Below are 13,424 nucleotides of genomic sequence, written 5' to 3'. Positions count from 1 at the left end.
TCACATATCGCCGTTAATACCAAAAATTCTAACTTTATGCATATTTGGAAACTTTGCGATAACAAGCACAATTACAGCAACTGTATTGAAGAATATCATTGGATGTTGATAATCAGTAGTGTGAAGTACCTGCAATTTAAACAAGAAAATGTTGACTATGAAACATAATCTATTATATGCTTTTAGCTTCAAGAATCTATATAAGTCTACGTACAGGTACAACGGTTAGAAACTTTCGGTTTCTGGTGAGCTGCTTGCCATTGTCGATCTGCTCCCACCATGTCAGTCTGTTATATATCCCTTGATCGTCAGCAAACGGAGTCCCTTTCATCCAATGAAAAAAGTGATAAGTCACCACCTAACAACAAAGACAATGAAATCAAATTTGAGATTTAAGAAACCCTAAACCTAAGAAATTGAACACTTTTAGGGCATCAATCATCAACCCAACCATAGTTGTTAATGGCGAATAGCGATAAATAGTGGGCGCTATTTTATAAATAGCTATACACTAGAAACAAATTTAAAAAAAAAATTATATGTATATTATATCAAAATACCCTGGTATATATGCTATTATTATACATGTATATTTAACAAAACCTAAAATCCATCTATTTTATAGCTATATTTAATTGCTATTTATATTACAAAAATAAAAATAAAATAAGGTGTTGCTATCCATCGCTACAATCCTAATAGCGACGCTATACCTATACGCCGCTACATAGCGCGCTATAGCGATCGATATTGACAACTAGGAACCCACCATATCAGATTTAGAAAACTCAAAACGAAGAAATTAAACACTTTTAGGGCATGGATCATCTACCAATTGAAACAAACCAGTCATATATTACAACTGAAAACAAATCGGTGTTTCGATTCAGATCCGTTGTCGGTCTTGCCTTCACGTACATCATCTTTTCTGATTATTAGCTTCACCGAGATTGCTGATTGGGATAAAGATCGCTGGATTTTTACCAAATTGATTCAACGATTAAGTTTGAAAATGGGATGGAATTTTGCGAAATCTTCTTGTCACCCAAAAAATGTTATGTAAACATGTGGTAGTAGATTGGAAATGATAAGCTGTAAATTAACCGATTTAAATTATTATGGTAATTATTTGATAATTTTTTTGAATTGATGATTATATTATTTGTTTTAAATAACTAGGGTTCTAGTAGCCTGTGTGTTGCGACGGGACGTTTAGTAATTCGTGTGTTGTGTCGGAACGTGGTTGGCTACGTATTACGCAACATGACAACCGATAAATAAATTTGTAAAATTAAACAAAATGATATCTGAATGTGTTAATTTTATTTGCGTCATAGCTATGCTCTGAACATCAAAGTAATAAGAAAAGATATAATAAGAAATAAAAGTGTTTATAAAACCTTATATCATAAATCATTCTCCAAGGATTAAGTAAACATCTATATCTATACTATATAATAAAAGAAACCATTAGATGGACACTTGTAATTATTCTAGACCATCCTTAATTATTGATTGTAATTATTTAATTTAAATTATTAAATATTAATTAAATTAATACAAATGTTATCTAACTCTAAATTATTGGCAGAAAGTCTTTATTATTATATATATATATAAATAAGCAACTAATATATGCATCATGACTTGTACTTTGTGCTTGCGGAATGTTTAAAAAAAAACTACGTTTTTCACATTTAACCCAAACATTTCATATTTTACATTTTAGCCCCTTTTATTTTTTTTTTTACTTTTAACCCAAAGTTTTTCATCTTTTATAATTTAACACAACACTTTATTATTTACAACTTTCGTACCCCATACTTTTTATTTTTCGCAAGTTTTTCGTTTTACGTTTCGTTCTAAATTTTGCGAGTTAACATGTCGTAGCGTGCATGTGAGGTTCAACGTTTTTGCTATACTTTTTCATATTTGACAGACCCGTCGCAACGCGTCCATTTTTCCCCTTTTGAAAAGTTCGCCGCAACAGGCGTGTCGTAGATCGACTAGTCGTTATTTTCTACGTTTTACGTTTCTGGTTAATTTCTTCGCATTAAGACACTATAACGGGTGTGTGTGGTTCAACGATTTTAGTCTGATTTTCGTTCAGTGTAATTTTTACCATTTTATCTATTTTATTTTTACGATGTTGAGATTCGATGTGGTTGTGGCATTGGTGCTACTTGGCACGGTTTTATGAACGTTTTTAACCTATTAAATTTTTTACTAATATTTTGTTTCAATTTACCCCTATACTTCCTTTACTTAAAAACTATTTTTTACGTGCATATTTTATGTACGGGTATGTGTAAATATGATTTCTTTTACATTCCGACGTAATCTTTTTTTATAGACGAGTCAGATCAAATATAATACGTTTTCGTTTAAAGAAATCATTTTTACGTGCATATTTCTATGTACGTTTTAGTATAAATTCAAGTTGTTCTACGTTTCGACGTAAACTTTGTTGGGAAATGATTCAGGTCAAATATAATGTGTTATCATGTTTATTTTATGTATGTTTCGTAAAGTTTGTTTCGAACTGAGTGGAGTCAAATTATGGTTTCTTTTTCTCCATTTTTTTTCGAAAGTTCTAATTAATCCCTTTCGATTACATGTGCATATTTTCCTTCATACCCGTTACGTTTTCTTTGTATAAGTTGGGTCACATATAATACGTTATGATTGTTTTACTTTACGTTTGTGATGTGGGGTAAAATACACATATTTGTTCCGTGTAAAATGTATAATTTTTGTATAGGTTTTATTTGTTTTTATTTAGTTTTAGTATTATATTATATTATATTGTGTTTTGGCAGGTCCTGATGCAAATGGAGCGAAAATGAGTAATATTTAAATAACCAGCCAGTTGGACATAATGGCGTGCCAGGGACCGAAGTAAAATTTCAGCTATTTTCCGTGATTGAGCCAAGCCCGCTATCTCTATAGAATAAAGAATGGTGGACGACACCAAGAAAACAAAAGGAAAGGCATATCATATATATATTTGTTGAAGTCATATTATAAAGGGATATACACACAGAAGACAAAATTGAAAAGGCCATCTTTGCAAGATTTGGTGTGGGCCGTGAAAACATCAAACGCCCAACAGAATTCATGAACCAATGTGTTTTGGGTTTTTAACATACATATGCATTAATTCAAAGCCCTATGAAATATTAATATAGTTGGACACCACTGTTACAAGGTTTGGTACAGAGATAGGCGTGAAACAACGTGGGACGCACGGAATCAACATCAGACGTAAGTGGGCTGGCCCGTACAAATTATAAAGAGAAGGCGGCTATTATTGAGAGTCGACATCAGAGGTTCGAAAAAAGACAGCCGGAACAACAACAAAACTTGGAGTTCTTGGAGTTCTTGGACGGCTGTTTGGAGCGATTTTGAAGCATTTGGAAGGCCAGGAATCATCGGGTAACATCTTGGAGCATTCGGGAGTGAAGATTCGGGTTTAATCATCCTTATTCTTTCGTTTTCGTTTGTTTGAACCTTGTTGCATGATGAATTCAGTTTATACAATGATTGATACTTTGTTTTTAGACATGTTTTCCGGCTAAATTCCGTTAACTACCTAGGCTAATGACTATAACTAAATAAAGTTTGAATCTTTACTCATTCTTGTCGTGGTTGTGGGTATTTCTTGTACTGTAAAAGCTTCGGGATTTTACCTTGGTGCATATGTGTGTTTGACTATTGTTTTATTATTGTTTACTGCTTCGTTCGATTCTTGGTGACGGTCTTTATCACGGAATAGAGTCGGGCTAGGGTTTTAGGTTTTGGTGAGTGTCTATATCACATAATAAATCTTTGATCCTTTAGGGTGAAAATCTAGTAAGTAACCTTAGAAGTAATATTCGGTAATTTAATAAAATCAAATGTGCTGCTAAACTTGTCGCGGAAAGGCTCAAGGGTATTAATAGGTCTAGGTTTGGTTATAAGTCCTTAACATTCCATAGTCTATTAAACCAAGATTAAAACCCGTTGTCGCTTTAGACGTTCGCGCTGAAAGGTAGAGCGTCTTATATAGGCACTTTCAAGAAACTAGAGGACGGAAAAGAAATCTAGAAAACCGGTGAGCATAACATCCTAGGTAGTGCCATAAGAATCGCCTCGAGCGTGTTTGAGGGGCTTAGTGGTGTCTTAATAGGTTTAGTATTCCAAGATCCCGGTTCCACACCACAAAATTATCGAGTAGAGATCCATTCTGAGTTTATTTTACGTCTAGCCTAGGTAGTCTCCATCCATCACTGGTCAAAGTCTCCGTTAGAATTCGTGTTAGTTACTTAGCTAATCTAGTTCATCATTATTTGCATTCTTAGGATTTTTAGAAACCCCCCCCCCCCAATTAATAACCAAATAGTTTGAGTCGTGTCAGTCTTAGTCTTTATAGAGTCTTAGCGTGATCCTTAGAGTCTCGTGGGTTCGATACTCGGACTTACTTTAGCTTTACTACACTGATCGGTACACTTGCCGGTTGTGTGGTTTAGGGTTTTAGATCAAGTCTTAGTTTATAAATTTAAAGCTTAGAGTGTCTAAATTAGGGTTAATTTTAGTTGTTTTTATTGAACTACTTTGTGCACATCAGTTTGATCCAATCACAATGCTTATACAGGTTACACTGATGTAACACCTCGAAAATTCACGTCCTATAATGTGTTGACACGTGTCATATGTTTAAAAACGTGTGAAAGAATATTATAGAAGGACTAAAGTTGACAAACATGGAAAGTATGTGAATACACGTATTCTAAGTGTCAACTGTGAATAAATATAATGTACATTAACCCTACATGATGCTCATACCTTCAAACGAATAAATCATGGATCATACGAAGCCAAAAGTGAGAGATTTCAAACTACAGGGACTAAATGTGTCAACATGTTTAAATTATACCTCTGAGTGACCTTTTGACAAACCCGAAGCTTTGTAACTGTTAATTACGCTCACTAGAATGCACGATATAAATTTCGTAAAGTTTCGTTGTCGTATGAGATGATCAAATTCGTGTGCAAAGAGTTAAAGCGTAAACGTTGAAAGTTAGGACTTTTCGGGTAACAATAAAGTTAACCGGGGACTTAGCAAAGTGGGTATATGTTTTAAAGCCTTTATAGATCAATTATGAGGGTTTAAAATGCAAGAAACAAGTGCCTAATCGAATTTTGAAGAGCCAAGGACCAAATCGCAAAAGATCAAGAATGCTGATTGCTGCATGCCGTCGCGCCACGCGAGGGTCCCTCGCGCCACGCGAGGGACTCCCAGTACCGAGAAAAATGGTTGATGTCTGCCATGGCCTATTTTGCGCGACCTTTAACCGATTTTCCACATCTCTTGACCCCTAAAGCACCCCCTAAACACTAGGAACAAGTGTTGATCAGTTGTGGTGGGTTGTAGACTCATGTGTCAAGGATTTATGGTGAGAAATTCACTATAAAAAGGCTTGAACTTGCACCATTGTTCTTCACATCTTCTTCAAGCTATCTGGTCATTTCTGGAGCTCAAGGCTGCCCTCAAGTGTTCACATTTCGTGCATAGGACCTTTGTAAGTTGGCTTAACATTTCTTAATTAAGTTTTAGCCTAGTTTTAGCTTAAAAGTCAAACCGTCGTAATTAACGGTTGACTTTAAGATTAATCACTAATGGTCCAGTGATTAGTTGAATCAAAAGTACCTTTAAGGAGGTAATTATGTGGGTAATAAAACCTTAAAAGGGTTTCCCCTGATTCCCACTCTAACTAGGTTAAATGTCGGGTCAAACGTGTAATTAAAAAGTCAACAGAAAGTTTAAAATGCGATTTATGCATGATTAACAATGTAGAACACTTATAACCTATTTGATCATTAATATAACTTGGTAATTAGTGTAAGGACATGTCTAAACATGTTCAACCCGATAATTTCCTGTTTAGACTCGGTTCGGAACCGAAAGTCGCATAGTTTGACTTATACTTTGACTTTCAGTTCTGACCCGTTTAAGCATGTTTTAGAAATGCCTTAGATCTTTATTAGGACCAGGTTACATGCTAGTATAACCCTCTGTGATTATACACCTCGGATCATTAGTTATCCAATTAATACGCATGATTCCGTTAATTGCTCATATGTTGACCATTATGCCCTTATTACCTTAAAACATGATTTTTGGAAATGTGAAAGAGTAGAAACCTTACATACTGATATATAAACTTGTATGCAAAATTTGAGATCAGTTTGAGGTGTAGATTGAGAGTTATGCTCATTATCGCAAATTGAAAGCTTTATGTTAATAAAATGACGTAATTAGCGTATAGCCTATTTAAACATACTTTTTGATATCAAATCTTTTACCCACTGATGTAATATATTATTTGGGGATTTTTTAAAGATTTTTAATTAATTTTAGGCTGAGCATAACTAGTAGTCGTAGGCTTAGTCCGGTAATTGTCGGTTTTGCCCTTACGGGCCATAAAATGAGTTTTACATATCTAAACGACTCCAAACCTTTTGCTACTGATTAGATATGTTAAATAAATTGTTTTAAGCCTTCTGGAAGTATAAAAATATCAGCTTTATGTATCAAACCCGTAAACGGCTCTTAATCGCCTTATTAAGCGTTTATAACGCATAGTATGTATTAAAAAACTATATTAAACATACCCGGGTTGATACCTACTGATATTATAGGCAAATTATGATATGTTAACAGTAAGCAAAAGTTGATTAACTCAGACTTCAGTTTTGAGCTTTTCGGCTTATGTGAAATTACCAAAATACCCCTACGGGGCATAGTTTGGTTATAATTGATAAATTTCACATATACATTTTATCCTACACATATAACTTAGTAAATTGAGTATATTTGCTGATTACATCAGACCTGTAACTCAGCTTGTTACTTAAACTCTTTTATAAACTTTTAAATGACCAAACTACCCCTACGGGGCCTAGTTTGTGTTTAAACACGTTTCGGGCATAATGAAAGACATCTTACTGATGTCACAACATATTTGAGGCATAAATTAACTTAGGAAACCTGTATATAGCTCTCATGAATACCCGTCACGCTTATTATGCGTACGGTTCGGTTTATGTAACAAGTTTACATAAATTAGCCGAAACGGGTCAAACCTTAACGGTTTTATCTCAAAATCCAGAATGTGAATAATAAACCCATGTTAAACAAGTCTTCAAACTTGTCGGGTCTAAATCACGTTCTATCCGGTCTTCGCTTAATCGTGCGTACGAACCGTATCTTTGAAACTAGCCGGTCTAAGCTTAAGCTTAATTAAAGACCCGTTAGGATTCTAATAGGTTATTATAAAACCTTCGTTCCAGATTAGGAGGACCAGTAAAAGCTACGTGCATTTTGCTTATTGTGATTTATACATTACTCAGGTAAATACTTTTAACTTATTTTCCCTATACGGGCTTGGGTTACGGTATATAGCATACCGCTTGATCGAGCATCAAATCCTCCACCGTTGAGTGGGTAATTGACTAATTTGATCGGCTCGTTTAAACAGTCTTGTTACTTAAAGCCTTTGGGGGGTTAATGACCATGTCCCGGATATCCATGGCATCATTTTACGAAATGACCACGACTTAAGCGCGGGGTGTAGGCGTACACCCGTCAGTGCATAAAAGAACATTGTGGTGTGTCTATTGATCTTTAACCCGGACAAGATCCGGGCTACTGAACGCACAAGGAACATGTAATTCGTTCACAAGATTATATATTTAAATAATTCTCCCAAGTTAAATAAAATGTTTATGCCACGTGCATCCAAACCAATTTTCAATCATTTTCCAAAATGAGTCAGTTGATTGTATTTACCAGTGTAAACTGACGTATTTTCCCAAAAATATTAAATGCAGGTACTATGCGTAATTGGCTGGGATTTCTCCTTAGCATCATTAGAAGTCTCGCAAGCTTAAGATGCCTGAAGTCTGTTGAACTATTGATTATATTTTGTTTCCGATCCATCTGTGGATAAACTTTCGAATATTGTGACATTTGAAATTACAATATTAAATTCGGTTGTATCATATTTTTAAATTGCTTCCGCTGTGCATATTGATTTTTGTGTTGTTTGACTAGTATGTTGCCAACCACGTCACGATACTCCCCCACCGGGCCCACCGGTGACACGTGGAAATCGGGGTGTGACAACTGAGTTCATCTGGATACGTCGAAATGTGTGTTTTCATATGGTTAATGCATAATATAACGTTTGGACTAATCCATTCAATGTTTACGATGTACCCCCGCCGCAACGCGGGCGGGTCTTAACCCTAGTTATTATCAAATCGTAAAGTCTTTTAGGCCCATTTGAATAAGCCCAACATAAATCTATTTTATTATTTTAGAAATTACTACTGTTTGTTTATTTTAGCATTAGTTTTTTAGGTTTTTCTATATTCCGTTTATTTGATCTGATTTCTTTGTGTATTAGGTTATTTTATATTTTATATTTTGTGTATTTGATTTCTTTATGGTTTTACTAGGTTAGAACCCCATGTATTACACGGGTTGAATAAATGAAATTTTATATATTAAATAATAAAAATTTATATCTTTATGAAACGCGTATATTGTACGGGTTAAATAAATGTAATTTTATATATCAAATAATAAAAAAAGTTATATCTTTAAAAACCATGTATATTACACAGATTAAATATATGTAATTTTGTATACTAAGTACTAAAAATATTGTACCTTTAAAAAAACTCGTGTATAATCGGGTTGAATAAATCTACCAAATGATAAAAAAAAATTACATCCTTAAAACCCATATATTACACATGTTGAATAGATCTAAAAAAGAGTTATATATTTAAAAACCATGTGTATTACACAGATTAAATAAATGTACTTTTGTATATTAAATACTAAAAACGTCGTATCTTTAAAAAGCCCGTGTATAGTTGGGTTGAAAAATCTACCAAATAATAATAAAATTTTTATCCTTAAAAACCCCGTGTATTACACGTGTTGAATAAATCTAATTTTACATAGCAAATGATAAAAAGTTATATCTTTAAAAACTTCATGTATTACACGAGTTATATAAATGTAACTTTGTATAGTAAATAATAAAAAAATAAATTTTTTAAAACCTCGCGTTTTACACGTGTTGAATAAATATAATTTTGTATACCAAATAATAAGAAAATTATTTTTAATAAATTATGATAACATTTAATATTAATTTATTATTTATATATTTAATATAAGTTAAGTATGAAAGAGAGGTATTTGTTTTAAAAATATATTAAATTAACAATTTAGATTTGAGGATAATATTTTATTAAAGTATGATAAGATTTAATATTAATTTATTATTTATTTAGTTAATATAAGATAAGTACATATTTAAGGATACCTTCAATGAATGACATGCGTTCAAAAGTTGGTTTCTTTTATTATAGTAGATAGACTAGGTTAAAATCTCGTGTATTACACGGGTTGGATATATAATAAATTGTGTTTTATATATTAAATAATAAATAGTTATATCTATAAAAACCATATTGTACGGGTTGAATAAATGTAATTTTATATACCAAATAATAAAAAGTTATATCTTTATTGTTAACTATGAGAAAATATATTAAACAACTTATTAATCAAACCAAGAATTTAAAATAGTATTAACCTAGTCTAAAAATACACAGGATTTTTAAAAATATAACTTTTTTTAAGATATAACTTTTTTTTAATATTTGCTATATAAAATTATATTTATTCAACCCGTACAATACACGGAGTTTTTTTTAAATATAACTACTTTTATTATTATTATATAAAATTACATTTCTTCCACTCTTGAATACACAGGGTTTTTTAAAAATATAATTTTTTTTATTATTTGATATATAAAATTACATTTATTCAAACCGCACAATACACTTATACACGAGTTTTTTAAATATATAATTTTTTATCATTTAATATATAAAATTATATTACTCAACACGTGTAATAAAATAGGTTTTTATAAATATATTGTTTTTTATTTAGTATATAAAATTACATTTATTTAACCCGTGTAATACACGAGGTTCTAACCTAGTATATAAATAAATAAACGCTAAAAACAAATAAAACTACTAATAAAACAACTAAAAACATATGTGTTTTGTAACACATCAAACACCCATGTTTATAGGACTCAATATCGTAAATAAATGTAGAGTTTAGGTCCCAACTTTTCAACTTCCAAAAGGTTGCCCATATGTCAAATTTAAATCCAGACTCCATATGACTTCGATCAATTTACAGAAGATATACTACTATTTCAAGTCAAACTATAAAACATGGAATACAAAAGATTCCTATGGTATGTTGATCATGATCCACCTCTTGTTTCGTGTTCTATATCTGAAGTGTATGTAACTTCACAATATTACCATTGCTAATTGAAAATTCAAAGCTAAACACGGTATACAAGCCCCAAATTACATCATCAAAATACAAAGAAAATCAAGCATCAATGTATCATACACTGCCCCATTTTTCTTCCCACCGGCCACCAATAATAGTCGGCGTATGGCAGTAGGGAAGGGCGTATACGCTTTCAAACAAACGTTTTAAACGCCATCTACAACAACATTTTGTCAATTTCCCACTTTTAACTGTGTTTCCAACATAAGATAAGTTACCAACATCATTATCTATTACTTTTGTATATCCTCCAAGCTTTTGACCATTATGTTAAGCAAGGAACATAAGCATCTTAGATCATACAACCAACAAATCAACTTATTAGGTCACATGACAACATTATAACTCCATTTCCAGCTTTTCACTAGTGGTTTTACAACATTTAACACTATCACATTACAATCTTGTGAATCATGTTTCAACACTGGTCACTTTGTGACTCCTTAGCCTCTAAATGACACACACCCAAAATGACCTTACCATTCACAACATATACATAAACCACATTACCAAATTGACATTCAACAAAACACATCCAACCAAGCAATAATCAAAATTACTTGCGCTAATATAAATGTTAAACAAATGCCTTCCTATTTATAGTTACAAGACACTCGCATTTTTGCTTAGGAATTTTGTCATCTTGATTTCTTGATTTGACCCGTTGGCTTCCTAAAGTCATATACATATCATGGGTTATATAAGTTCATCTTTTCACCCATATTGAAAGACTTCACTCTCAATGAATTAGAATATTATAAATGAATCAACGCTTTACTCTCTAGTGGTTCGCATATCACTAATGACGGATTCATGATTTTTTTCTAATGGGTTTCTTTTGGTAAATTCTCTTTAATTGTCACTATTTTTTTTCTAAATTATATAAGGTTCTCACTATTTTTTCCAAACGCACTAGTTTCTTGCGAACCCACAAATGTACGCTAGATCCGTCCCTACATATCATAGGTACTTCCTATTTTAGGGATTTAAATAATGCTAGGTTTGAATATTATCAATCTTCTAAGTATTTTTTTCTAATAAACAGGGGTGATTTTCATAACTGTATATAATTTCTTTTGTAACTTAATTAAAATGAATTATTCTAATAGTTCTATGATTTTTGTAATTAGTTTGATTTAAATGAATTCTATAGCATACCATCTCATCAAAATAAAATGAATAAGTGTTATGTAACCACGAAATAAGCTACGAACAAAACAAGTTAACTTAAATGGTGATTGCTAATACTTCATTAGCTTGTGTCGCAAAATTAAAGCACCTAAAGGAGGGAAGAAATTATAATTAGTAGATACGTCAACGATGCGGGGATAGCTCAGTTGGGAGAGCGTCAGACTGAAGATCTGAAGGTCACGTTTTCGATCCACGTTCACCGCATTTAATTTTTATTATTAAAGGTAATTGGTTTTTTTTAACTCAAATTCATTTATGAAATGTTTTCAAGACACCTTAAACATGATTCCCAGCTTCTTCACATCAGAAAACCAGCTACAAAGAGTCCTTTAGTTTTTAACCTGTATGGCTGTATTCCTTAATGTAATTACATATGATATTCACTCAGATACGTTGTGTATATATCGTAATAACTAAGAACCATAAAAACAATGGTATGTTTTGGAGCAGCCGAATGCTAAGAATTTGATCGGTAAGTTTAAGAAGTTTTTTGGAATCTAGACGTAGTAATTAGGGTAATAAAAATGGGATCATCTACCGGAAAAAATGACGTTTGATTTTCAATGTTATAATAGTTAGATAATCAAAATATTATATGTTGTGAATTAAAAATATGTAGGTTCAACGTGTTACTGAGTGATTTTGAAGATAAGGATATGAGAAGTGACTCGTGTGTGGACCGGTTGAGGTCATAAGGATTTTAATCCATTTGAGAATTATATATATCTCAAATTTGGTTGAAAGCGATGGTAAGTGATTTTATTTTATCTTTAGATGAGTTTTTTAAGCCAGTAGAGGTTTTTGAGTTCAAGTTGTAATAGAGCTGAGTTCGAGCTCAAGCCCAAATTGATATTGGCTCGGATTGAGCTCTACTCATAATAACCCCATAATTTGGTTGATTATTTGATAAGTTTATTTGAAATACATATCACTATAGCGCACTTTCTCCCTCTCAATCTCCCCTTACATTCTCACTCACTCCCTCTCTACACCTTGACGATACTTGCCACCACCTCCACCCTCGGCCACCATAGTCACCGATCCCCACCTCTACCTCCCCTCTTCACCACCTTGACATTTAATTAAAGTCTATTTATTATAAGACATGATTAGATTAAATTTTCTTTGTAATTATCCTTGATCTACAACTGATTAGTGATACATAATATATCATAGTCTTTTAATTTTAATTATTCCTCAAGATTTTAGTTTCAAACACACTTAGGTGCTGTATGTTTTTAAAAGAGGTAAAATGTCTGCCGTCTGCGGATCACATCTGCAAACATCTGCAGGAGAAGAGGTGGACCAAAGGTCTGCAGTCTGCAAGGAGAAGACTGTTTGCTTTTTTTACTTTTACAAAAACCCTTGTTCTCTTCTCACAGCACACACAACACAACACCTCTCTCTCTCTCTGGCTTCATCTACCACCACCACCACAACCATCCGCCACCACCTCCTCCACCGTCCACCTGCCACCACCACAACCAACAAGCACCGTCAACACCTGCCGCGAAGCCAAGCACCACCGCAAACCCTAGCCCCCACTCCAAGAACCCACCTCTGCTCTCTCTCAAAATCAAGCCATCGGAGATGTCGGAGAGAGAGATCGACATAGAGAGGGAGATGTCGGAGAGAGATCGACAGAGAGAGGGAGACGTCGGAGAGAGAGACACATGAGAGAGAGAGAGAGAGACGCAGGAGAGAGAAACAAAGCCGACCACCACTCCTTGGTGGCGACACTCGACGATTGTGGCGGCGGAGGTGGAGGGAGATGGTTCAGGTCAGTTCA

The 13,424-nt window shown here is 33.2% G+C and overlaps 1 protein-coding gene and 1 non-coding gene across 2 annotated transcripts; one reads left to right on the top strand and one right to left on the bottom strand.

Annotated features, from left to right (window-relative positions):
• Positions 1-1,051, bottom strand: LOC110942504 (uncharacterized protein C119.09c). The gene is made up of 3 exons (XM_035989814.1): positions 861-1,051; positions 215-358; positions 1-129 (listed from the first exon to the last, which is right to left on the bottom strand). Exons 1-3 carry the CDS (start codon positions 921-923, stop codon positions 1-3), a joined length of 336 nt encoding a protein of 111 aa, XP_035845707.1. The 5' UTR covers positions 924-1,051.
• Positions 1,052-11,766: 10,715 nt separating this feature from the next.
• TRNAF-GAA lies at positions 11,767-11,839 on the top strand. The gene has a single exon. It is a non-coding gene; the product is annotated as a tRNA-Phe (tRNA).
• The last annotated feature ends 1,585 nt before the right edge of the window (positions 11,840-13,424 follow it).

The sequence above is a fragment of the Helianthus annuus genome, chromosome 5, assembly GCF_002127325.2.
Source record: "Helianthus annuus cultivar XRQ/B chromosome 5, HanXRQr2.0-SUNRISE, whole genome shotgun sequence".
NCBI classification, from domain to species: Eukaryota; Viridiplantae; Streptophyta; class Magnoliopsida; order Asterales; family Asteraceae; genus Helianthus; species Helianthus annuus.
Note: the sequence above shows the minus strand (reverse complement) of the source record. Positions and strands in the feature narration are given on the sequence as shown.

What these genes read in the sequence shown, in the direction of transcription:
- LOC110942504 (XM_035989814.1), bottom strand. Translation starts at nt 923, where the DNA reads ATGATGTACGTGAAGGCAAGACCGACAACGGATCTGAATCGAAACACC. An exon ending in ACACCGATTTGTTTTCAGTT is followed by an intron (nt 359 to 860) that starts GTAATATATGAC and finishes CTTTGTTGTTAG; the next exon opens with GTGGTGACTTATCACTTTTT. An exon ending in AGTTTCTAACCGTTGTACCT is followed by an intron (nt 130 to 214) that starts GTACGTAGACTT and finishes TTTAAATTGCAG; the next exon opens with GTACTTCACACTACTGATTA.